Here is a 27,317-nt window from a genome sequence, read left to right as displayed (position 1 = left end):
GAAAGAGAAATGCTTACTCCACTGGATAGAACGTATGTTCAGGTATAAAAATGCCGTGCCTTCTTCAGCAGAAGTGCTCAGAAGTGGAAACCTTTGCTCATGCGCTCTAGGCTGCTGGACCCCATGCTACTTCCTTCCTATTCCCACAGCAGACACAACATCCTAGCCTATCTTTCTCCGTGCCGAGTTTACTGAACACACAGAGGGAACTCGGGTTAACATCAGAAGAGCACAATGTATGTGAAAATTAGTCCTCTTAGACTGGTAGGGAGAATCAAGCCCCTGGCAACAGGCTTGCTAGTCGAAGACTCAACATCTCCATCCTCTCCTACTGTGTAGGGATCTCGGTGTGGAGCTGAGGGAAGAAACCTAGCATATCTAAGGCCTTGGGCTTCATCTTCATCACCCAAAGAAAACAAAAAGGTGCAGGCTGCTTTGCCAGGGCCACGAGAAGCAACATGAACGTTCCAAGTTCCGCTACAGCGACGTTCAAGCGTGTTTACGTCTACAGGCTTAGAGGCTGCCGTTCTGAACACCGAATACGTGCACCTCCTTCACAACACCGCTTCCCCCAGGAGTGTGGGCAAGTTCTCACGGAGGACGCTTATTCCTCCCTGAAGTACCGCTGAAGGGTGCTAGCAACTAAGGCCTCAGAAACCCCGTGGAAAGTGCAGACCCCAAACTAGGGCAAACGTTTGGTCTCCGGTGTCTCACATGTTGGAAACCTTCAAGGGAAGGCCAGACACAGGGCACAAAGGAAAGGATGCTAATGACTTCAGCAGGCAGCCAGGGTCTGCACCCAGAGATTCCCGGCTTTGTTTCTCTTTCTTTCAGACCCTTTTCAGAGCGCTTCTGACTTCTGTGTAAAACAAAGCCGTCTAGATGAAGAACGCCTCGGACACCAGAGAGACCCCAGGGAAGTCACCCTATCCCAGCCTGCCCTTCCATCCTGCCAGTTCATTTCAGGCCAGGAACAACACAAAGCCTTCCCCCGCTTCTGGGCCTGCGCCCGATGCACAGGAAACTTCTTGATTAGGTTCCCACTGAGCCCAGGGTTTAACTGTCCATCTTTCGTTCCCACCCACACACCCACCACCCCACGGGCTCAGGCAAGGGGAGCCTTTTACACAAACTCGCCCACCCACAACCACCGGAGGACTAGTTCCAAAACTCACTTATACGACCCTCCTGCACCTATTCCTGGGGGAATTAGCCTTCAACCCACGGGGGAGTCGTATCTAAACAGCAGGCTCATCTTTGTTTAGGGTTTTACCAGTTAAAATGCAGGGGTCAATAAAACAAAGCCAAGCTTCAGTGCCTGAACCTGAGTCTGTCTCACAGGCATCTGAATGCCAAGTCTGGAGAGATGTTGTTGGCCCCAGTTGACTGGGCTGGTCCCACATGGCTGTCCTTTTCCCAGGCCTCCCTGTAGGACAGCACCAAGAGGGTTTCAAATGAACCTCACTCGCAAGCATCAACATAAACCAAATTATTCAGACGTTCTTAACTACCCCCTAATGGCTGAGTCAGTCACGTGACACATCTGGGTATTTCCTTTCAAAAACCCTTTCCAACTCAAACGGAATCCAGATGTTGCCGGCAAGTATAGATCCAGTCTCTTTTCAGGGTGCCACACACACAATGAAGCCTCAGCTCCAGCTGAGTCTTACTTGGTGTATTACCTCTGTGAGGAACAGCACAAAACCTGCCCATTGCTGTGGTGGGTCCTTTAAGGCTGGTTCGGTCAACGAGAAAAACTCATATGTTGAAGAAGGCTTGAATGTGCCAACCTGTTTCTAGGTCAAGGTTACAAAGATGGGTTTGGGTCTAGAAAAATCTTGACCCTTTTGCTAATAAATGAAGAATATTCATAAAGCTAGCAGCCAGAGGTTTTCAATACCTTGGTGTTTATATTTGAATAGTTCTTTATAGGGAAACTTTAAAAAAGTCTTTCCTGGACGATGGATCATAGCTGTCATTTTTAAACGTGTATATGTGTGTGCGAGGAAGGCCAGAAGTCAACATCCTGTGTCATCCTCAAGTGTGATCACCTTCCTCTTGAGTCACAGTCTAGCATTTACCTTGGAGCTCAGCAATTCAGTGTAGCTGGCTCCCTGCCGAGCCCCAGAGATCTCCCTGTCTCTGCCTCCCCAAAGCTAGGATAGCACCCAGGCTTCTCATATGGCTTCAGGGCATCCCACGCCAGGTCCTTTTGCTTTCCCGGCAAGCACTTTACTAAGTGAATCATTCCCGCAGCCCTTTTAAGTCATTTTGTAGCTCATAAATTCTGGCTATTCTTTACAATGTAACTCAAACGACCACACACATTTTTACTGAGCACTTAACATGAGCGCAGTCCCAGCTCAGAAAGTGATTTGGTCCCTTCGCCTCTGGTGGGTCCTAACAGCACCCAGCTTTCCAGATGATAAAACCAGACGTGGGGCCCTCCCTGATCTCACTAATGTAAGTATTCACACTTCCTTCCCTTTGTGCTTGCTTCTCTTGGGAAACACGACCTTGTCACCATGTGCACAGAGTAGTTCAGGCTTTCTTAGGCTCCCAGAAGACAGGGTGCCTTACTCAATGGTTCTGTACATTCCCCCCAAACAAGTTGTCCTGTTGCTGTACTAAAATACCCGGACAGAAAGCAACTTAAGGAAGAAAGGGCTTCGTTTAGCTTATGGTTATAGTCCATCAGGTGCAGGGAAGTCACAGCGGGAGAAGTTTGAGACGATCGGTCATGTCACATCCACAGCCAAGAGCAGAGAGAAATGAGTCTATCTATGCTCGGTGCTCAGCTAGCTCTCTACACTGTTAAAACGTTCAGGACCCAGAGCCGGGGAGGGAATAACGCTGTCATCTTCTTCTTGGGTCTTCCCGTGTTAACGAAGCCAATCAAGACACTTAGACAGTCCCTCATTGAAACCTTTCCCAAATGATACTAGGTTGTGCCAAGGTGGCAATGAAAACTAATGACCATCACGCAGAGCCTGCCCTCACAGCAGCATCCCCAGGAGAGTTTCTGAAACCAAACACAACCCAAGTGTGGGGTTTGCATCCAGGAGGCTCGGACCTGGCGGGAGTTAAGAGCCTTTTTCTTTAGAAGACTTCTCAGTTGCCGCCTGCATACAATCAAGTTTGCTTACCACATTGTTAGTCAGCTACTCAGAATCTTGCTATTATGGATATAAAAAAAAATATCAAGCTTATACAGTGAATGAATGTCCAGCTTAATGAATAACTATTATTAGATGTTACGCAAGCAGAGACAATTGTGTTTCAGTGAACACAGCACCCCAACCCCCATCTCTGCAGGTCTCCAGCATGTCATTCAGCCTCAGATACGCTGGCCTTCCTACTGCTTCATAACCAGCCAAACCTTTCTTATACCCTGTCACCCTCCTTAGCATTATTATGGTCATGGCTCATATCACCGCTACCACCACCGCGTGAAGACTGAAGTTTCACAGAGATTTGCCTGCCTCTGGATGCTGGGATTACCAGTGTGCACTACCATGCTGGGCTGTCTGTCACCTTCGGCTGTCTGTGGATTCTGTGGGAATATAGACAAGTCCTGATCTTTTTGCTGCCCATCTACAGTGCTGGAAGAGCATGCTTGCCTCTTGTGGAGAAAGAAACCGGGGCCTCCCTGACTTCCTGGATCCTGTCTCAGAAGGTTACAATGATAGAGGCACAAAAAGAACTTAGATATCAACAAATTCACTCGCAAATTCTTCAGGCTGTCTGTGAAATATTAGCTCTACGTAGACACACCATTTTCTGTTGGAGGAATCCATACTTTTCATTGGTGTATCAAGGGGTGCGCTATTTCTGAAAAAGTAAAACCCAGTGGCACAAGTCTTCACTGGAGAGTCAGAAATCAGGTTCCCAAAAGAAATAAGGGGAAGGTCATGGGTCAAACAGAAACAAACTTGAAAGTGAATCCACACTTCCTCTTCTCTCTGCCCCTCACAACAGGGTATGTGTGTGTATGTATGTATGTGTATCAGAGGCTGATATCAGACATCTTACAATGGTGTGTGTGTGTATGTATGTATGTATGTATGTATGTATGTATGTATACAAGAGATTGTTATAGACATTTTACAATGGTGTGTGTGTGTGTGTGTATGTATGTGTATCAGAGGCTGATATCAGACATCTTACAATGATGTGTGTGTGTATGTATGTATGTGTATAAGAGGTTGTTATCAGACATCTTACGATGGTGTGTGTGTGTATGTATGTGTATCAAAGGCTGATATAAGACATCTTACAATGATGTGTGTGTGTATGTGTGTACACCAAAGGTTGTTATCAGACATCTTACAATGGTGTGTGTGTGTGTGTATGTGTGTATGTGTGTGTACACCAGAGGTTGTTATCAGACATCTTACTATGGTGTGTGTGTATGTGTGTATGTGTGTGTACACCAGAGGTTGTTATCAGACATCTTCAGTTACTTCCTGCATTACCTTTTGAGTTGGGGTCTCTCACTGAACCTGTAGCTCACTGATTCACCTATACTGGCTGAGCAGCAAACCCAGTGATCCCTTGTCCCCACTTCCTCCACTACTGGGGTGATAGGTGTGTCACTGCACCAAGGTTTTGTTTTTAATGTATGTGTTAGACATCTGAACTCAGGCCCTTCCACTATGCAATACGCCCTTTTACCAACTGTGCCATCTCTCCGGTCCACAATGAACCCTTATGAAAAGTGAAATGCCTTCACTCCCCGGGCCACTCTCCATTCTAGCCCATGGCACTAGGTTATGCCATGATGTGTATGACTAAGTTCTGGGCCCAAACAGCCAAGGGCAACTTTCCCCTTCCCAACAATTTGATTATTCACAAACATGCGTGTGATGAGGACGGCAGGGGGAGGAAAAGGCCCTCATTTGCCTGAAGCCTCTTTCAGATGCCTCTTCATGCCAAGGCAGTCTGGGCAGGGCATCTTTAGACCCGCCTCTCCAGATGCCCTCAGCAGAAAAAGAACTCTCTCTCCCTCCTGCAGCAATGGCTCCAATTGTCTCATCTTCCTCCAGCAGTCAGCGTCAGCCCCACCACACTCTCCGGGCTATTCCAAACTGTGGATTCCAAACCAGCTCTGCCGGGATGAAAAGCAAGGAAATATTCATAGCCACTTGTGAGGAGAACAAAGAAAGAGAATAGAGCGGGCATCAAAATAAAGATGAGGGTTTTTCTGAATCACAATCAGAGTCACATGATTTCTTCACTGGCCTTAGAAAGTTTTGGCACAGTGTCTTCTCCCCCTTCTCCTTTTTTTAAGATAGGGTCTCACTATGTAGTTCTAGATGTCTCAGAACTTGCTATGTAGACCAGGCTAGCCTCAGACTCAGAGATCCACCTGCCTTGCTGCATGAGCGCCCTGCCACGTCAGGCCCCACGGTGTCCTTAACCAGCTGAACTGTTCTTGATTTTCTCCCTCCTGTCAACTGTGGTCTACAAACATTCAAAGTAAAACCCCCAAAGTAAGCCATTCATAGCTTTGCTTCTTCCAGGTAATGGTAACCAAGCTTTGAGTCCCTAGCACGCTAAGCAAGTGCTCTACCACGGAGCTACATCCCCAGTAGGCAACTTCTGAATAACTCTGATCACAGTGTCCTGGGACAACTGCTCTGTATTACCATTTGTTGCTAATCTCCCGATGTGTCTCATTTGTAGATAGCACTTTATTATCATGACAGGGTAGTCCAGGCAGGGTTGGGTATGATCTAAGAGGTACTCACTCCCTAGGAATCTTGGAACAAATCCCTTAAGGCTACAGGCAGGACTACGTCCGTGGAAGTTCTCCAAGGTACTCCAAGAAACCAGGTAAACTTGTCTAGTTGGACCATTAGATTGCAAATTACCCTCAGGGGCAGCACTAGGCCCAGAGCCCAATTTGTAGGCTAAACTGTCTCTTCCACATCAGCTCCTTTCTGTCTGTCACTCAGCTTCTGTTTCTTCGCAGCTTTTCTTTCTTAGCTCTGGGTATCAAGTGATTTCAACCTGTTGCGTGGATTCAGTACTCTTAACCTTTTGCCTCTGTGACGAAGCTGTCCTTGAGATGTCCTCACCAAACTCCCAGGCGGAATCTGAGGAGTTACTCATTTCTTCGTGTCAAATCATATATGAACTTGTTACGGCACCCCTGGGGGACACGCCCTCACAGACGAGTCAACAATGGCAAGAGGCTGTCTCACACAGGGCCCATAGGTCTCCTCGGAGCTTTGGGCTGGCAGGGACAGTCACCGTTCACCACACAGAACTAACCAGCCTCTAGGATCTCATGCCGGAGGAGGCCTGCTCCGCTCTCACAGCCAACTGTTAAATGTGGAGGAATGTTGTGAGCGCCCAGCTAATCCACTGCTTCTCTGAAGTTGGCCACAGTGGGGATATTTGCACTACAGATGTTGGCACATGCTACGGATTTAGACTGCTTTGTGTAACCACCCCTCCTGGAGAGCAGCTTTCTAGCACACCAAGCTGCTGGGGTTTAGGGGGGGCACAGAACAAAACCTCAAAGCACAGAACAGCGGATTAGGAGTCTTCCCTAATCTGACACAATCTATACCACCTCTCTCCACCCTTTGCTCCCACCAAAGGGGACGACTTCCTTCCTACCCACTTGGTACAGAGACCAGTGTTTGCTGTGCCAGAGCAGGGGCTCCAGTACAGTCTTCACAAGCCAACATGTTCATCTCAAGTTCAAGCTCCCTGAAGTCTCCTCCACTAAAATAAGCTGTTTCCCTAAATGCCACGATTCGCAACCGCCTGGTTCATGTTCAGCCTTCCTTCCCGTCAAGGTTAATGTTGGCTTTAGAGTTTATAAGGTTCCCACAAACAGCTTTTATGTTTGCTTCTCCAAGCCTTTCAGATGCTAGAAAGAAACCTGGCCGCTCTTGGGGCAAAGCGAGGAGCTGAGGATGAACAAACTCGGAAGTTACATTTCTCTAGGTCCCCATCGGAACATCTCCCTCCCCTTCCTGCACCTGTGATGCGGGACTCAGGAGCTCCCGGACCCATCTGAGCCTTGACAGCCAAATCAGTCACAAGATTTCAGGCCAGACGGCTGCAAGAGACCTGGGACTGGCACATGTGTGAATTATGCCTGTAAGTGGGGGGGGGGGAATCAGGAATTAAACAGCAGAGATTAAACTTTGATCCAAGAACACTGGATTCATAATTCAGTGCAACCCCCCCTCCCCCCCGTGTCTCAGGCAGTTCAGCCTGCCAGAAGAAAATGCCATGGACTGGTGGCTTAGCCAGCAGATGTTTATTTTCCTGCAGCCCTGGGACTGGAAGTATGAGATCAGAGGCCAGCATGGATGGTTTCTGGAGGTGCAGTCATCTGGGTCAGAGGTGGCCCCGAACTGTCTGTGTGCTGTTGTGACACACAGCAAGCTCTCTGGTCTCTTCTGATAAAAACACCAATCTACCCTGGGAGTCCCTCCTCTGGACTTCACGAAGTACACATCTCCCAAAGGCCCCACCTCAGATACCATCATACTTGAGTGTTACAATTTCACCATATGCATGGGACTAGACGGACGTAATCCAGACTCCAGCACCCAGTAAAAATATTCTATGTTTTAGGGAAGCTACACGGAGCTTTGGGAATCAGCTTTGGAAACTGTCGTAGAGATTCTATTGCTACAATAAAAAAAAACAACAACAACAACAACAACAACAACAAAAACACCAAAAGCCAGTTGGGAGTTGGGGAGGAAAGGGCTTAATCCGCTTACATTTCAGCATTGCTGTTCATCAGTGAAGGCGGTCAGCACAGGAACTCACACAGGGCAGGAACCTGGAGGCAGGGACTGATGCAGAGATCATGGGGGGCGGGTGCTGCTTACTCCTCATGGCTTGCTCAGCCTGCTTTCTTACAGAACCTAGGACCACCAGACCAGAGATGACACCACCCACATAGGCTGGGCCCTCCCCCGTTGACCACTCATTGAGAAAAATGCCTTACAGATGGGTCTCATGGAGGTATTTCCTCAACCAATTAGACCCAAGATGACTCTAGCTTGGGTCAAATTGACACAGAAAACCAGCCAGTACAGAAATCATATGAACAAACTCATAACTTTGTGTCAAGTGAAAAAAAAAGTTCTTTATGTCAGGGGTTACTTATATAAATCGTATTTCATATAAATTTATAGTTCTTTTGAATAATTTTTTTCAAAAAAATCATATTACAGTTGGCATGTTAAGAAACTCTGGCCATGATGTCATGGGGTGGTTTATTTGCACCAAAGCTTCATCAGACAAAGTCTTCGGAGGAAACCTTCAGAAGCTCGGTGTCAGCTTCAGACATGACACTGTGGGGCCAATGGCCTCTCTGGCACTGCTTAGTATTTCAGAGACTTTCAAAAGCATCTGGGTGTCACTTGAGAAGCAGAGGCAGGATGATTCTACTGGGCTTGAGGCCAAAATGAGCTACAGAATAAGACATTGAAGATAAAAGAAAGAAACCTTCAAAAACTGAAAGTTCTCCACACTCTGAGACTCTGGAAGTCGTAGAAAATAATCTCTCGAATTTATTTTTTTTGATTGAGACAGGGTTGGCTATCTCCAGCTGTCTTAGAACCACCTAGGGAGACCAAACTGGCCCAGAACTGACAAAGATTAGCCTGCCTCTGCCTCTTGGGTACTGGAATTAAAAGTATGTGCTTTCTATACCTGGCTGCTTTCTATTTTCCAGAATCGGGGCAGGATGGGGCCGGACCAAAAAAAACAAAACAAACAAACAAACAAAAAACCAAAAAAAAAAAAGAAACCCAAACAAGCAAACAAACAAAGAAACAAAAACCCTCAAGGGAGTCAGACAAGGGGCTGGAGAAATGGCTCAGTGAGTGAAGCGCACGTAAACTTCGGAGCCCCAGCACACACATGAAAGTTGATGTGGCAGTGTCCATCTGTAATTCAGTGCTGGGGGTCAGACAGGCCCACTGCAGGGGCTCCCTGGGCACCCTACCTGAAGCAGTGAGGTGCAGTAGACGACACCCTGTCTCAATACACAGGTAGAGAGTGACAGAGAGAGACATCCAAACATCAACCTTGAGCTCCCACATACACCCATACAGGACACATGTGGGAGTGCATTCAGACTCATGCACAAATGCGCTCACCACACATGCGCGCGCACACACACATGCACGCAAGTGCACACATGCACACACGCATGCATGCACAGAACAAATGAGTGAGAGGGGTCAACAGAGAGGGAGAGAGAGAGAGTGACTGTGAATGCCAGAGCACAAAGGAATCATCTCTGCAACACAGACCGAGATCCAGGCCCCGCTTCCTTATTCTCGCGTCAGTATTTGTTAGTTTCACTGCCTCCAGTTTCAGCCCCCAAACCTAAATGCCCCTGAATAGAAAAATCAAGTGGGCTTTATAAAATGGAGAATTCCTAAAGCTAAACAATTCTAAAAGCTTGCTGGAAGTGTGTAGGGGGAGGGTACCAAGAAATTCTAAGAATCTTATGGTTATGACTATTTCAACAAGAAAAAAGAAAACACTGATTATCTACCAAAAGAATAAAACTTGTCATTCAAGGCTGCTGACGCAGTCAAGAAGACAAAGCCACACGTGAAAAGAAGAGCACACAGGACACACGTTACCTTACCATCCCTCCATCTCTGTCTTCCTTTTTGTTTTCTAACAGCTATAAGTGTGCACACATGTGACGACACATGTGTAGGTCACAGGACAGACATAGCGTTATTCTTCAATAGCCACCCACCTTCTCTGAGACAGAGTCTCTCCCTGGGGCCCTAGAGATCACTGATTCTTCTAGTGATTCCTGGGGACTCCTCTGTCTCCACCTTCCCGGTGCAGGGGTGAAACTGCATGCCACCACATCTAGTCTGTTTACATGGGTGCTGGGATCTAACTAGGATCCTCATACTTGCCAAGCTCTTCATGGACTGAGCTGTCTCCCCAGTTTAAGAAGGAACCACGGGGATGCTCCTGTGCCCCCGCAACCACGATCTTTATGTTTTTTGGGGTTTCCAACAGTAAGATTGTTTTTTTTCTTTCCCTGATCTCAAACTGTCACAGTCCAAATGCCACCAAAAGGGAAAGTGATGGAGAAGTAAGGCATTTGCTTTTGAAATAAGTTATATTGGTCAAAATCTGAACTGAGCAAGCCAACCTGTATCTAATTCAAGAAAGAAAATATAACAGACTGACTCAGTATTTCCAAAGCACTTGGCTTAGGCCGGGGCTCAAACATGAGAAGAATTCTTCTGCGGGCTCTGGGTCCTTTCTGAAATTGTGAGCTTACATGAAAGACCTCCCCTGAGCCATCCAGCAATTGGGAAATGATCATGGGACAGCAACCTCTGCCACTGCCAAAGACAAATTGGATCTCACCGTCTCCAGACATGTGCCAATCTTTTAAGAAGTAATTCCAGGCAATTCTACATTCAGACAACTCTTTGGCTTAAGTAGACTTGAGACAGGCTTATAGGCACGTAATTCTGCCCCTGGGTCTTAGGATAATTCAGGTAGTTTGTACATAATTAACAGGCCCTAGACCCCTGGTCACAGTGTGTACAAATTCATGAGTTTGGGGAGCTATTTTGTGGCCCTTCATTAGATGAAAGAGAAAGCAGCCATGTGCCCTAACTACTCTATGCGTTTGCATATTCTGTGTGTGTGTGTGCGCGCGCGCGCGCGCACGCGCAGGGATAGCATGTGTGTTTGCACGTACACGCAAGTCTGCATAAACATGTGGACATCAGAAGTCAGTCAGATGTCTTTCCCAGTTGCTCTCCACATGATTTGTTTGGTTGCTTAAAGCCATGGTCTCTAGAAGATGGTTACAATCAACAGGCCAGGTAGCTGCAAAGATCCACCTGTCTCTACTTTTACCCCCACGTGCTGGGATCAGAACTCCCCTCACCAGACTTTATACATTCTTTACTTAATGTTCATGCCCATCTAGCAAGCTGCTGCACACACGGGACTCTGCTAAATGTGGCCTGTTTCTAAGCCCTAAGGGAGATTAGTGACCAGTACATGGGATTCCGACTCAAATGAGCGTGACTCAGACCATCCACATAAGTTCACAGGGAGTGAATCAGATCATTCATTCATTCATTCCTCTCAGAACGCCGGCCTCTTCTAGACCAGAGAGTAACAACTTCCTTTCTGACCCGACAAAACCTCATGTCACCTCTGGGAAAAAACAAAAACATTTTCCAGGAAGATTCTTGCAAGATCAGGCTCCTTCAAGATATAAGAGGTTGGAAATCCATTAGAATTTGGTCTGTGCCGGTGAAGGGTGAAGAAGAGTCAGAGCTAAGCACAATTAACTATAGCTAGTCACTAACTATGTCCTGTCAACACCACAGCACTCGACTGACAGACAGGTCAGCACATGGCCTAACAGCTGTCCCTCTCATATAGACAGTGGCCCACAATGTACTAATACTGCGCACAGAATCTTGCCTTAAAGCCTTTTATGACATCAGAAAGGCAAAGAGCAATAAAACTTAGCAGACTTGGACTTCAAACCCCAGCCTCAAGCAGCTACTCTCCAGCAAAGTTGACCTTGACAACTCCAATTTCAAGCCTGGCTAGGCTGCAGAGCACACAGTGGGCAGAACTAACAGTTGGTGGCCATGGTTCTCAGGCTGGCTTAGCATGCGCCCCTAAGCAAACCAACGCGTGTCTCCATCTTCCTCAATAACTAAAAGGCATGCATTGACAATGCCTGGGTGGCAGGAACAACTGTATATAGATGCTGCTTCATTGTTGAAATGCTTTATTTTATGTAATATGGAATAAAGTAATTATGTCAGATTTAATTGCCTTTAAACTGAGAGGAATGCAACCCGGAGAATAATGCGCTATCCAACATAAACAGCTACTCAGCTTTAAAAGAGCCAACAAATTAAGACTCAAATTAATGAGATGTGACTGTAAGTTTTACATTTTAGGATTATCAACAGATGAGAGTAACGTTGCAAATTCCATTCTTCTTTATCTGAGTCGAAATCTTGGCTCTTTCTTTTCTGATTATAATGAAGCGACGGAGTGTACATAAGCAATCAAATGAGTGGAAGAGAGCGAAGCCTACTGAGTTCCTGGAATACTTGATAGTTATATATAATTTATCAAGTTCCATTTCTGCTAGAACGTCCAAGTCAGCACTGGGAGACAGCATAGAAAACCTTCACACCAAACCCACCTAAAACATCCTGTGTGGTTTGGGCCAAACCTCCAAACACTATGTTTTGGCTGTTGGATCTCCAAGGCAGAGATGACTGCAATGGCTTCCGTGGGTCACAAATGGCATTAATAACAGCAGGCCTGTTCAATTTATTTGCATTAGTCTGTAACCCATTTGCAACACACAGACTTTAAGAGACACGATGAGATTCCACGAATGTTCTTGGGCTGGGGAGATAGCTCAGTAGGTAAGTGTGCTTGCCACCAAGTCTGATTACGTGAGTTTTGTCCCCGGGACTCATGTGGTGGGAAGAAGAGAACCGATCCCTATAAGTTGTCTGCTGACCCCCACATGCACCGTGGCAAGTGTGTGCACACTAGCAACATATACACGCACATGCATGTCAAATAAAAAGAAAAAAAAATCAACTCCACAGCCTTCCTTTCTATTGCTGAAACCTGATCTCCTCTCCCCTTCAGGAACCAACGGTGGACAGTTACTTTCTAGTCGTTCAGCAATGGGGAACAAATACCAGTAAAAGGATACATGTTTTCTTTTCCTCTTACATCCAGTGCCTGAAAATGTGTCCAACACATAGCAGGTAATGTGAAAGTCCTTGTTTAATGGACACGGTCACTGCTCTGTCCACTTCATACATCGTGCTGAAACACGTATATCCCAGGAAAGCCCACAGCTCTGTATTCATGAGGTCGAAGTGCCTTGTTCATCTTCTAAAAAGTTTCTTCCGGTTTGATGTACATGCAGAAAAGGACATCTACCATAAATGAATATTTCGCTTAATTTTCACAAAGTGAGAACTCACCTTAGCCAGCATTCACTTTAAGAAACAGAGAGAGAGAGCACATGAGCGACATGCCCTTGGCTTGACAGCATTCACCTTCTAGGCCACCTTTCTCAGACACTACCCATTACTACATACGTGGGCCTGCCTTTAAATGGCTACATAATTCTCCACCATATGCACATATTATAAATTATGGAGCCCAGCCAAGTGATATTTTCTTATCCACATTTTCACTATAAGCAGTAGTTGGACAAATAACCTCTGACCTTCTCATCATTCCCCACCTATCAGCTAGATAAACTTTTTTAAATGAAGTTGAAGAGTCAACAATTATGTGCACGTTCAATTTTAATCATTCCTTGCTGGAACGATTCAATTTTAACCATCCCATGTCAACAACTAAAACCACTATGACTCCAAAGTACAGTTAGCAGATCAACTACACTCTCATCTCAAGTACACCGACCTCCCCAGTCCATTGGATCCTTGGCAAAGTATGCAGCCATGAAGTGCACAGACTCGACCTCTGAATGCAGGAGGCTGAAAAAGAGAAACCTATCACATCCGACACAGTCAGGATCTGACAAGCCATCCTTCACCAGCCATGGCATAGAGTAAGTGCAATGCACTCTTCACTCCTGCTCTGAAGGAAGCGAAGGCACTGCAGCAGAGCCTCTGAAACCAGGCGGCCGAACTCTCCTGTTTCAGGAGAAGCTTCATCTAGAGGAAGAGCATCAGCAGCTTCATGAAATGAGGCTGCCTTTCTTTCCCACCTTGTTAAGCGGTCCATTCCCCACCAGAAAGAACGGCCTGGAGAGACGATCTGTGAACGAATGAGATGCTAGGCTCGCACTTAAAGGGTGCACGATGTGGCATTCTCAGTTTGCACAGACCCATCTTAACTATCCTTTCCCGACCTCCACGCCATTCTCCTGGTTCTCCGTTAATAGTTACGCCCTCCATTCATGCCTCAGGGCTTTGTCAGCAGTTCTCAAGCCTGCCAGTGACTTGGTGAGAAGTGGCCCAACTTATTAATTTTGTGATGTATACCATGTCAGCATCATTGTGCTGTGAACCAGAGACCCAGGACCCCATGGCAATCGCCTGACACCAAGTGAGAAGTCAGCAAGCAGCCAAAGCATGGAAGCCACAGTCATCCACTTCGTAGGCTCAAACACTTCCTTCTAGAAACTCTGAAACAGGAAGCTATTTTTGTAGTACCTTCCTATTTTAGTAGGAAGGAATTCTTTAGTAATTGGAATGTAGTAGGACTTTTATTTGACGATGGGTGTCTTTAATTTTTGTAGTGTTTACACAGAACACAGGGTTTCACGCATGTAAGACAAATGTTCTACCACTGAGCAACAACCCCAACTCCTGGATCTTTCTATTGTCTTGTTTGTTCCTTAAACTGGGGTCTCATGAAGCCCACACTAGCCTCAAACTCAGCATGTAGCTGTGGCCGGCTTTGAACTTCTGACCCTCTTGTCTCTAATGTCTTGTGTGCTAGGATGACAGGTGTGTGTCATCACACACCTTATTTATAACAAAAACTACCTGGAAAGTCAGCAAAGTCAAATGGGTATTTTTGTCTTGGGATGCAGAGCTGATAGAGACGAGTAGTTAAGAAACAAGTTGAAGTCACCCCTCACCCCAGTGCCCAATGATCATTGAGGCAGAGCAGGAAGAAAGGATGGAAAAGCCAAAGGAGAGGAAAGACTGTAAGACTGATAGGTAATTTCAATGAAATCATGTTTTGCAGACACAACAGGGCATGCACACATGTGAACTCACAAAGTCGATGACAGAATGAACAAGACCTGTGCAATAGAGAGGGGATGATAGATGTGTCCTGTCACTACCAGCTGAGGAGCTATTAGCATCTGGTAGCTATTGGGAGAGGAAGAGTCAGTTTGTTTGATGTAGGCCCCGGAAGACTGACCACATGTCATTGCAGGCCCCAGTCGCAAGGCTAGCAAGGCAACGCAAATGGGTCTCCATGGAGAAAGAAGAAAAAGGGAAGCATCAGAGTACATGGGAAGGGATGGTTGAGAAGGAGCAAGGAGCATTGAAGGGAGCAAATATGTTCAAAATAGACTGCATGGAATTCTCAAAGAATTAATTTCTAGCTTTAATATTTAATACACAAAGCAGTCAACTACTGTCAGCTATTAGCGGTGAGACTCTGGAAGAGTCTCTTTAAGCCTCTAGACTTTTCTTCTCCTCTAACATGGCAGTGTTGCCCAGGAAGTGGGACTGCCAGGATCTAGTTCTTAGGACTTTAAGTCCCATGCACAAGGGGGCAGAACTGTGAGGTCTTATAACATCCTTAGAACTTGGCTTCACAGCTGGTCTCTGGCAGAAACACCTGGTGTCTTAGTTACTTCGCTGCTGCTGTGAGAAGGCACCATGACCAAGGCAACTTACAGAGACAGGGTTTATTTGTGCTTACGGTTCCATGATGGCAGAGTGGAGGCATGGTGGCAAGAACGGCAGCCAAGAGCGCAGGCTGAGCGTTCAGAGCTAGAACCCCACAAACAAGAAGGAGAGCAACCTGGGAATGCGAGAAAGACTTGAAAGCTCAAAGCACAGCCCTAGTGATGTACTTCTTCCGGTAAGGCCATACCTTCTAAACCTACCCAAACAGCATCACCAACCGGGGACCAAGTATTCAAATGTCCAAGACTATGGGGAGCACTCTCCCCCTCCCTCCCCCTCTTTCACACACAGGGTCTCTCTGTGGAGCCCTGGCTGTCCTGGAACTCACTCTGTAGACCAGGCTAGCCTTGAAGTCAGAGATGACATTTTTCATTCAACCCACTACACCTGGAATTTGAGGGCCACATGGTCCCATGTTCCTAGAACACAGAGTACAGGTGACTAAGCCACCGCAGGATATGGTCTTGCTCATCTTGACTGACTCAGCAACAACCTGATTGCATCTCTGCTGCAATTTCGTTCCCTCATATTGCCTGCAAGGGCAGAGTGCCGAAAAGGAGGTGACTCGGGGGTCCAAGTGCACCCCGACGAGGACAGTCAAAGTTTGGAAGAAGATGGTTCAACTAGTAAAAGGTGGAAAACAATTCTGACACCATTTGAACAACAGGGAGGGCTGTATGAAGCCTAAGCGCAGAGACACAAAGCCCACTTGTCTCTGGCTGGGATCCTGGTTGCCAGCAATTCAATCACTGGATGGGGCCTGTCAGCCTGGGCTCAGGGAAGGGCACTAGACATCACTTGGAAAAACACAATGAATTCATGCACTTATCAGCTGCTTCCCTGTTCTCATTTCTGCCTCCACCCTCACCAAAGCACTTATTTGAGCTACCAGCAAAACCCAGTAATCCCAAAGCAAATTGAGCTTAATTATAAACCAGGGCTGAAGCATCACTAAAGCACATCCTTAAATGCCCACAAGGAGGATGCATCCTATAGGTGCCTTTTACCTCTGTAGTAAGGGGGTATGTACATTTCCCTCCATTGGGAGCAAAATGGTGCTTTTTTTTCCCCTCTGAGACAAAGTCTCTTGTTGAGTTGGCCGGGCTGGCTTCCAACTAGTGGCAGTCCCTCTGCCTCAACCTCTTGAGGGATGACAGGTGTGTATGTATTAGCACGTCCAACCTTCCCCATTGAAATACTAAGTACTTCTTAACCTCAGAAATACAGGCCAGGCCAAGGATCAAGTTTATTCAAAGTAATTTCAAAGTCCTGGACCACACCTGATTCTGCTTACCTATTTTTTTTTTAAGCCAGGATCTCTCTGTGTAGTCCAAGCAGGTCCTTCCGGCCTCTGCTTCCCCAGTGCTAGGAATATAGGCATGTGCTACCCACTTCCAGCTTTTATTTATTCCCTGAATGTACTAAAAATCCTTCATAAGTAAAGGGCTACGGTTGTTGTGCTGTTACACTGAGTATTTCTGGAAGTAAGCTAATAGTTGGAAAACATTTCCTTTATAAGAAAATTTGACATTAAGAGAATGAATTCTTATCTTCAGTTCTTCTGGTCTGTCTCTCCAAACCCATCACGGGAAACAAGTTCATTCAAACTCTCAGCACTATGGTGGCAGTATCGCACTGAGGACCATCACAGAAATTTGGATAAGTTTTTGAGGAAACAGTCCTCACCTACCACCCAAACTGGCCTTGACTTCATCATCCTCCTGCCTCAGTCTTCCCACTGACAACAAGCTAAGAAATGCCGCTTGTCAGTCGGTGCCCACTTTCCCTACCTCATTCCCCACAGTAGCTTCCCTTTTCTCTGAAGGTACCCACTGCACAGCATCTCCATTCCGACAGGAAAGCAACACAGCTCCTTCTGTGGTACCCGAGGCAAAGGGTTTTCTACATCTCCTTTATCCCCCAAGACCACACCTTCTTTCTTTGCCAACTCCTGCTCAAAACAGCATCCATCCAATGACTGAAACCGACCCCGCCCCCTCTAAGTCTATTTAGTGTCACCAGCTTCTCAATCCAGCCAGGTCCTTCCATAAACAATGAGAAAAGCCTCCATTTTACTCCTACGTAATAAATGCTATATTGATGATTTCAGTTCCTCTCCTCGGTGACATAGTCTTGTGATTTTAAAGTTCATTAGGCCTACTTTCTCTATGGATCAGATGTCTTCTTCCCCACTGCCATGTACCTGGTGGGAAGCATGTTTATGTATACTCTCTGAGGAGTGGATAGACCAGTAGGTAACTGGTGGGCATAGAATCACCTATGCCTTTGCACATTCCCTAGGTGCGAACTGCAAGCCAGGTAGCATTCCTGGGGTTGGGGTATGCTGCTAAAATCGGAGAGTTGCTTCACATTTTAATGTATGAGCAGTCAGTCAACCTCAACAAGTAAAGGGCTCGGCACACAGAGAGGTGAGCCAGGATAGTGGCGCTTCCACATGACGGATATCAGAAGGGACTGAGGAAGAGTTATCTGAAGACCTGGATAACCAAAGAGAATTAGATTTATTTTATCATCCAGGAAGCACATTCCACAAGAGGGAGGTGCAAGTGCCAAGGCCCTGAGTCAAACTGAACTTGCAGAGTACAAAAAAACAGAGATGACGCCAGCAGGGCTGGAGGGAAAAGGGATGCGAAGGGGTAGAAAGAACATGGAGCTTAAGCTATGACCAAGAGGTCCTATGCCACTAACCACACCTGGGAAGCATGGAGGAGGGGACATGGCTTTGTAAGGATCAGAAAGGGGAAAGAGCAAGGAGCTGGAAGGCCACCAAGCAGGCTTGTAGGGAAAAGGCAACATCAAACATACCAGGAAGTGATAGTGTGAGGACAAACTATGGAGGAAGGACAAAACTTGGTGACAAAACAAACTTGGGATGACTCCTTGGCCTTGGGTCTGAGCCTAGCACAGAAATGACAGGAACTGGGGAAGGTGCTGGTATGGGGGTTGTTGTGTGAAGTAGGGACTGTCCAATGCCTCAGAGAGCTGCCTGCTGTAAGTGGGATGGGATGCAGAGATGCCAGGAAGAGGCCTGCAGGGTCCAAATCTGGAGATAAAGAGACGCGTATTAAAAGAGATAGGATGAGAGATCATTGGTACCAGGCAGGCAAAGACACCGCACTGACAAAGCAAGAGGGCAGGGAGGTCAGAGGTGGGGTCCTGGGAGACTGGACGAGGAGGTTGGACAAGAAAGCCCTCCAGGAGTCACCTGGGGGCTCAGGGCTTTCCTGGTCAAGGGTCAAGTCCTAACACAGCATGTCATCTCAGCACTTAGGCAGCAGAAGCAGGAGGACCCGCATTTTAAGGTCACCATCCTCCGTGTTTCGTTCAGGCCAGCCTGCCATCACACTGAGACCCTGCCTCAAAACGGGGGTGGAGGGGCACAACGGTATTAAATCTGACAAAGCAAAACGGAACAAAAGCGACATGGGGCGAAAGAGATTCCTATTTCCAACTCTCTCTACCTAACGACAGCCGATCTTTAGCGTGCAGTCTCTATTCATTAACATTCACTGGTGACTCCCTTATCACTCCTGTTGACTCTGCCACAAACCCATGCAGAGCAGTGACAATGGTGCCCAAGTCTCAAGGGAGACTACACAGAATGACACTCTGCCCTCTGCACTCCAGAACCCTCAGTGCATCCCTGAAGCTTCAGATGGTAACGAAGCCCACAGATACTATGCTTTTCCTATACATACGGAGTTAAGATAAAGTTTCACTTCTAAGTTAGGCACCGTAAGCAACTAACAACTGTAATAAAATAGAACAGCCGGAACCATATACTTGAGTAAAACTGCCAGGATTACCAATCTTGGGCTTTGGGGCCATTAATAAGCAAAATAAAAATCACACAAACACAGCACTGCCAAACCCCAGTCAAGCTGCTGACTGTGATGGCTCCTTAGTGACTAATGGGGTGGGCAGTGTATACAGCATGGATACTGAAGACAAAGGAATGCTCAATGTCTTGGGGGACAGACTAGGACTGGGGGGGGTCACCATGTAACGTTTAAAAAAAAAGTATGAATTACTTGTTCTGGAATTTTCCCGTACCATGTTCATCATCACAGATAACCCCGACTGTGGAGAACAACCTGGGGGAACATCCACTGTACTTACTGATTGAGTGTTTGCTGAACACCACAGAACACAGCTCCCGTGAACAAGGAGACTGGAAAGACGTCGAAGACTCAGCCAGGCACCAGCCTCCCCCTCTTTAGTAAGAAGGCCGTGTCCAGTCAGAACCCCGCTCTGCTACCTCATTCCCGTTCCCCCCCATTCTATCACTGCTTCTTTATATGGCAAACAATGAGAAGGAGGAACAGATCTGACGGGGACTGTGCTAAGTTGAAAAAGAAAAAGGGGGGGGAGTCAGGCAGGGAAAGAAAATATCACATCAAAAGCTGTGTGGTGGCAAGCAGGTGTGACTCCAGTCATACAGGTACAGGTAGCTCACAGTCAGTGCTCTCCAACATGACAAGACTCAGGTGGCATAAACGACCGGAGTCCGGGAGGAAATACAGAGTAAGAAAGTATGGTTTAGAGATGGGACTATAGGGGCTTTGGGAAACCTGCGCCTGCTGCTTCCCCTGGCAAAGGCAACAGTGTCTCACGGCTGTGCTCCAGTGCTTAAAACTCTTCCCACCAAGAGCCCTCCTCTGTATGGGTCACCTCTATAGCTGGTCACACCAGAAATCCAAACTGTCATGTTTTAAAAATATAAATTCAAAAGCACTATACGGAGCCCAATACATAGGAACATCAATACATAGTCTTTTAGGAACAAACTTCTTCTTTTCTTAAACAAAAACTCTTGGAAGCATGCATTTGGCATATTATACTTATGTTTCTTTAATTTTTTATATTTATCTATTTTATGCATGTGAATGCTTGTCTTTGTGCATATATTGCAGCAGGTGTAAGTCTGGTGCCCGTGACAGTGAGAAGCGGCCTCAGATCCGCTAGATCTGGAGTTGCAGAAGTGGTGAGCCACCACGTGGGTGGGAACTGAACACTGGTCCTCTCCTAGGGCGGTAAGTACTCTTAGCCACTGAGCCATCTCTCTGGAACCTTGTGTGTCCCCTTAATGTCTGGCTTCACAGATGGCAGCTGGAGTCTCATATGGACCTGGGGCCCTGCTGATCCACTGCCATGTCACACTTAACCTCCAGGCAAGTTCCCACGTACACCCACGAGAACCTGAGTGTGGAAAAGGGACATGGATTTTTCAGTATCACCATGAAAAGCTTTCGCATTTCACGAGCATCTGAAAACCTCTCTCCAGACCCTTCATGTTCTGGACCATCCTGACGTGGTGCTCAGAACAACACTTCTTTGAAAAAAAGCATAAAACAGCACCCCACAAGTTCTGAGGCATATTCATTCTCTGACCCCTTTTCTCCTAGACAAATATTTCAAGACAATGAGTCTCATTTTCAGTCCTCTGTAGTTTAGTTAATGTACTCAGAAATTTCATCCCATGGAAGGGATCCCAGGGCATCACCAGATTGCCAAATAGCTTCAGGTAATCCTAAAGCCAAGAACCCCTGGAGTGAAGCAATTCGTGTTCCTTTGCTAGGTACCAACTTCCTCTCTTTAAAAGGAAACTGGAGCCACTGGGGGTGTAGCTCAGTTGAAAGAGTGGTTTCCTAACATGCACAAACCCTTGCCTTCAATCCCCAGCATATATGCCAGGTGGCGTTACATGGCCAAGAATACTAGCACTTGGGGCGGAGAGAGTCAGGAGTTCAAGGTTAGACTGGGCTACAAAAGGAAGCCCCTAAAAGAAAATCAGAGCTGGATTTGGAGGTGCACACCTATAATTCTATCATTCAAGTGGCACAGGTAAGAGGATCCCAAGGCCAGCCAGCGCTTCTTATCTCATAATTTTAAAAGAGGGGAGGTGGGCTAGAAAGGGGGCTCGTGGATTAAAATGATACACAATTCTTGTAGAGAACCAGAGCTCAGGTCCCAGTACCCACATCAGGCGGCTCCAGGGGGATTCAACGCCTCTGACACGCAATACCTGCACTCATGTGGTGTGGGATGTCCTTCTGTATATGTGTTGCTTTTATTGGTTAATGAATCAAGCTGTTTTGGCCAGTGGCTTAGCAGAATAAGGCAAGGCAGGAGTTCCAACCAGATAGAGGAGAGAGTAGGCGGAGTTGAGAGAAGCCATGTAGCCACCACAGGAGACAGACGCCTCTGTCGGAGTCAGTCAAAACTTTGCCAGTAGGCAACAACCTCGTGGTGATGCACAGATTAATGGAGATGGGTCAGTTTAGGGCATGAGAGCAAGCTACAAATACGCTTAAGCTATTGGCCAAACAGTATTGCAAATAATATAGTTCCTGTGTGACTATTTTGGTTCTGACAACACTCATACATATACGGCCCTGCCCTCCAGAAACATGATTACAAACAATAAAAATAAATACTCTTAAAAAACAAACCAGACCAGTCACTATGGAATCCCCTCCCTGATGTCATACCCCAGCCTCAGGAATACTGTGCCCAGGGTGAAGCAGGAAGGCAAGAGCAGGGCACAGGCTGAATGCACCAAGAAAGACCCAGAGTCTGGCTTAGGTCTTAAATTGGCACCTGAGGATCTGCGCTGCAAAGCCCCATGCTTGAGGCTGACCAGGGCAGAGCACAACTAAAGTGTTGGAGGGCTAACTGTGAAAGCCAGTGTTTCCCTCCAAAGGCTTCTTATCACGCTATAGCTATAGATACCAGAAATCCCAACATGCCGCAGTGAACTGCTTTGCCAACAAAGAATGTAATCTTTGTTCTTGACATAAATGACTTGTGTAGAAGCTGACTTAAAAATATACTTAAGCTGAGTGTCACGGTGCATGCTAGTTAATTCTAGCATGCCCGGGGCTAAGGCAGGAGGATGGAGAGGTCCAGGTCTGCCTGGGTTACAACAAGGAGACCCTGACTCAGACAGATTCAGGCTGACAGTGGCTGAGGGACAAGCATAGTTATCACTGATATGTGCTTAAAAATCAAATATGAATATTTTACAACTCCATACACTTGAACAGCTAAAAGGAAGAGTAACATAAAGTAATACAGACCTGGCTATATAGGTCTGTAGACTCAACTACTCAGGAGGCTAAGGCAAGAAGATTCCAACTTCAAGGCATGCCTGGGCTGCTAAGGAACTCCAAGACCAGCCTGGACAACCTAGCAAAACGCAATCATGAAGATGAAAATGGTCTGGAGCACAGATCAGCAGCAGAACATCTGCCTAGGTCTCCCAAGGCCCTCCGTTCAGTCACCAGTCCCACAAGTAAGTAACATCGAAAAAGAAAAGTGAAGGAGCCGGGCGGTGGTGGCGCACGCCTTTAATCCCAGCACTCGGGAGGCAGAGGCAGGCGGATCTCTGGGAGTTCGAGGCCAGCCTGGTCTACAAGAGCTAGTTCTGGAACAGGCACCAAAGCTACAGAGAAACCCTGTCTCGAAAAACAAAACAAACCCCACAAGAAAAGTGAAGGAAACATAAAGTTGCCTGGCCTTAGAGAGTAATCTATTCCTAAGGACTTAGCACTTGCTCTAAGGAGCTTGTTCTGGAATACTGATGTTGAGTATTAAAGTACTTACCCTAAGGAATAAAGTCTATCAATCCCATTTCTGGACACACAGTGGTCACTTAGATTCACCCAAATACTTGAGGCTGAACTAGTTCATGTTGTATTCAAGAACTCAGGACTCCCAGACGTTTTCAGGCCCTACTGAAAAATAATCAAGAGGGAACCAAAGCAGAGGCATGGCGGGACTGTTACCTTTCCCAAGCACAATCCAAATGCAGAGGACAGTCCACCCTGGCAGCAAACCTTCCCTGAGTGACAGCCTCCTCTCCAGCATACAGCCACAGGTGGGGTGGCTGAAAGTCACCAAAAGCTTCGAGATGGCTACCGGGAAGCTTTTTTCATCATCTGCCAGAGTGACAACATCCCAGGGCAGTACAGCACAGCAGTACACCCAGTGATGACATCCAAACGACATTCAAACAACCTAAGGAATGCTTCCTTACTTCCACAGAAAATAGTAGGGATTCTGGCTTCTTCCAATAAAACCCATATTTTGGGTTGGGACAAGTGAAATGTCAAAGCTGAACTGGGGAAAACGTATTAAATCCCTAGAAAAGTTATGTCAGCCCACTTTCAGGGCCCCTCAACATCAAGGGCAATTACTACTGAAAACACTTACAGAGGTGACCCCTTGCCAACAGCAGACATGTTCCAAAACCACAGTTGATCATGAAACCCTGTAATACTCTGCCTACATAGGCCTATGATAGTTTAATTTATAGATTAGGCACTGTAAAACATGAACAATAACTAACAATAAAAGATTATAATACTATACCAAAATGTAAGTTATATAAATGTGTTCTCGTTCTCTCTCCCATACGCCATTCCATAACTGGGCCTCCTCTGACTACTGATAACGGTAACTGCAAGAGAATAAAACTGTAAGGAGAACTGTTGTCGACCTGGCAAAACCTTCTGATTCAGGCAGAAATAAAAACCCACAACCTTCATTTGCCAGAATTCTTCCCCCGGGGAGACATAAACATCTAGCCCCTCTTTGGAGGGCACTAATGACAAACCAAGGTATAGTTCTACCAAAGATCAACTTGGGGAACCATTGGGCTTACTTACAGAGCACAAGAAGAGTAGGGACCCCAAAGTAATCTTGGCACCAGAAAGTCTCACTCCAGCTTGGATGAGGAACTTCCTTTCAGTTACCCTCTCACCCTCTATGTGTGTGCAATTCGGGCAGAATTAACACACTTAGCCATGCTGAACATGGTGGTGCATGCCTTTAATCCCAGATTTTGGAAGGCAGGTTCAAACACATCCATTCAAGGCCAGCCTGGTCTACAGAGTGAAGTTCCAGGGCAGCCAGGGCTATACCAAGAAACAAACACCTACCCAGAGAGTGTCGGAGAGCGCAGCTGGGATCATAGAAGAGAAACCAATAATCCTCCGTAACGCCTCCAACATCAGTAGTCAATCCATCTGCTGGCATGGCAAGTAGCCACAGAAGTTTTACTGACCAGGCTAGTGTCCTATAACACCCGGTGGTGGGGAGGGCTAAGGGATGGTGCAAGGTGAAGACTCGGTGAAGAGCCGCAGGAGTAATACTGAAGGAAGTACTAGGCAGATTTGAACCCCAAGGTCAAGGCTAGAGAGGGAGGCAATGTTGGGAGGGTGCTGTAGAGGGGGGCGGGGCAAGCACAAGGGAGCAAATCCCCATCCAACTGGCTCTCCGTGGAATACAGGAGCACAGTGAAGAGTGGATTGTCCACCGTGGAGAGGTCACAGAAGGGGAGTGGAGCAAGGGACTCCACTATGGGAGCTCTGAAAACAGCTCTCTCGGGCTCTCCTGTAGCCAGGGCAAGCTTCCAAACACAATAGTCCAGATGTCCCGCTTCAGCATCCACATCTACCTGAATCTGCCTGCGGTGTCTAGTGAAGTAAGTATCCCTGATGACACCCCGGAACAACTTTGCTGAGATCTGTCCCCCTAGAAGCAATAGCCAAAGGCTTTCCACAACGTCTGATAAATAACCAAAACCCAGACATCCCGGAAACAACAGTCCTACTCCATGCCTTCGGCAACATACAGCACCCTGTCAGAAACGTACCTGTTGGGAACAACCTTTTTTTTCCCTTCGGTTTTTCGAGACATGGTTTCTCTGTGTAGCTTTGGAGTCTGGAGTCTGTCCTGGAACTCACTTTGTAAACAAGGCTGGTCTCGAACTCGCAGAGATCTGCCTGCTTCTGCCTCTCAAGTGCTGGGATTAAAGGCGTGCGCCACTGCCGCCCGGTTTAGAAATGACCTTTTTATAATTAGCGACTAGTTAATGCCAAACATGCTTTTATTCATTAATTAGTACTTTATAGTGCTCAAATAAATTCCCTCCTTTTGGTGCAGGAGAGGGAACCCAAGGCTTTGGACATGCGATATGATTGACACACCCAACCCTTCATCAATTTTACAGTATTTCACTTAGACAACAATCAGTTACTTACTAGCTGGCACCTGGCCAACAATCCTATCAGAAATTTGTGAGTTAAGTCAAGACTTGGTGATCTGGGGCTGAAGAAATTTCACCTATCTGTATGACCTGCAGCCATGTGGAGAAGCAAAAATTCTAAAAGTAAAGCCAAATTTAAAAGAAAAAGTTTTGGGAATATATATTTATATTTATACATATTTACAAACGTCTTTGTACAGGCTTTCAACCTGCATCAAATTAATAATATACTAAAGACGACAGGGGAAACTTGAGTCACGGTTACGGAGACACATAGGACTTATGTCTGAAAGGAGTCTAGATGTCACAACAGACTAATTACATCAGGCAGTGTTTCTGCGGCCCGGGAGGTGAAGAAAAAGAGGCGTGCTGAAGGGAGTGAAGCGAAGGATTACATTTCAAACGTGCCAAGTGAACGAATCCGAGAGAAAGTGATAAAATTCTCACACCACATACTTGTTTATCCCAGAGGCTCCTTTTAAAGTCTAATTGTCGTGGCAGTCGCCCGGCTAAAGGTGAATGCTTCCTTCTCACCTGACCTCCTTCAACCAAAAGTGAAAGTGGAAAGTTTGTCCACTTGGGTCCAAACCCGCATAGCCACAGTTTCGGACCCAAACCAAGAGGAAAAACAGCTCAACTACCACGGTGCTGGAGGATATGGTGATCACGAATTGCCACGTGCCAGTGCGGAACCTATCCCCTTCTTGCCCCGCGGGGAAGCTGTGTCACACCTCCTCATCCACGCCAGTAGGTCGGATGGGTGTCCTCACACACAGCCCCAGGACCCCTTGCCCTCCTTCCCACGCCACACACTTCATGCCTCTTCCATCACCTCCACTTGCAACTTAGGCTTCTAATTCTGTTTGTGACTGCGGTCGGGACTGCAGTCCCAGGGAGGGAAGGAGAGGGACTTTGGGGCTTCGGAGTGGGATCTGGAAAAGGGCAGGCGCAAAGCGCACCATCCCACGTGCGACCCTCGCTGAACACCTACGGCTGAGGGGACCCGGCGCGCGCTCCTACAGGGAGCAGCGCTGGAGTTCGGGGTTAGGAGAGGGGATCAGAGTCCCGAAACCTAGCAGCACTTTTAGCAACCAGGGAGGGCTGGACTCCCGGGGCTGCAGCACAAGGGGGGCCGGGCGGCCAAGGGCGCGCCAGCTCGGCGGGGCCAAAGCCCGCGGCGGACTCTGTGGCGCTCGGGTCAGGGTGGGGCGGGGCAAATACTCACCAACCCCGTATTTCTGCCTCTTAGTTGGGATCCAGCGGGCCATGGCGACGACCTCGCCCCGCGGCGCTAGCGGCTGTAGCTATTCGCGCTCGAAGCGCTGCTGCTCCTGTCGGACTCTTCCGCCATGTTCCGGCAAAACTTGGGCGACTTTGGCGCGCCCGGCCGCGTCTCCGCCGCGCCGTCCCGCCTCGCTCGCGCCCGGGGTCCCGCACGCCCGCGCAGCCCGCTCGCCCGCCCGCCCGCGGTCACCTGCTGGGGCCGGCGGCCTCGCAGCCCCGCGCGCCCTTCCCGGCGCCGCCCCGGCTCCTCCCGCTGGCCGCGCCCTCTGCGCCCCGGCCGCCCGCCCGCCCGCCTCCCCCGCCGACTCCGCCTCGCCCAGCCGAGCTACAGCCGAGAGCTGGCCGCCGGGTCCTCAGGGTCCTCCCGGGGTCGCCTCTGTGGTCCCCAGCTCTCCCAGGCTGCGCCGCCGCGCGCGGAGGAGGAGGGGGAGGAGAAGCTGATGAGAGTCTCCGGTCGCCTCCGGACGCTCAGTAAATATTTGTTGAATGAATGAGCGGTGAGCTACCGCCTTCGCCTCAGGGAG

The 27,317-nt window shown here is 47.5% G+C and overlaps 1 protein-coding gene across 2 annotated transcripts in view; it reads right to left on the bottom strand.

Moving 5' to 3' along the window:
• The window catches only part of Dock5 (dedicator of cytokinesis 5), a 184,865-nt gene extending 157,903 nt beyond the window's left edge, over positions 1-26,962 (bottom strand). For both annotated transcript variants that reach the window (XM_057785719.1, XM_057785722.1), the window contains exon 1: positions 26,735-26,962. In XM_057785719.1, coding sequence (XP_057641702.1) covers positions 26,735-26,777 — 43 coding nt within the window. In that variant the 5' untranslated portion in view covers positions 26,778-26,962. The remainder of the gene's footprint in view (positions 1-26,734) is intronic.
• Between the last annotated feature and the right edge of the window lie 355 nt (positions 26,963-27,317).

The sequence above is a fragment of the Chionomys nivalis genome, chromosome 12, assembly GCF_950005125.1.
Source record: "Chionomys nivalis chromosome 12, mChiNiv1.1, whole genome shotgun sequence".
NCBI lineage: Eukaryota > Metazoa > Chordata > Mammalia > Rodentia > Cricetidae > Chionomys > Chionomys nivalis.
The sequence above is the reverse complement of the archived record's forward strand: the minus strand, read 5'-3'. Positions and strand labels throughout refer to the sequence as shown.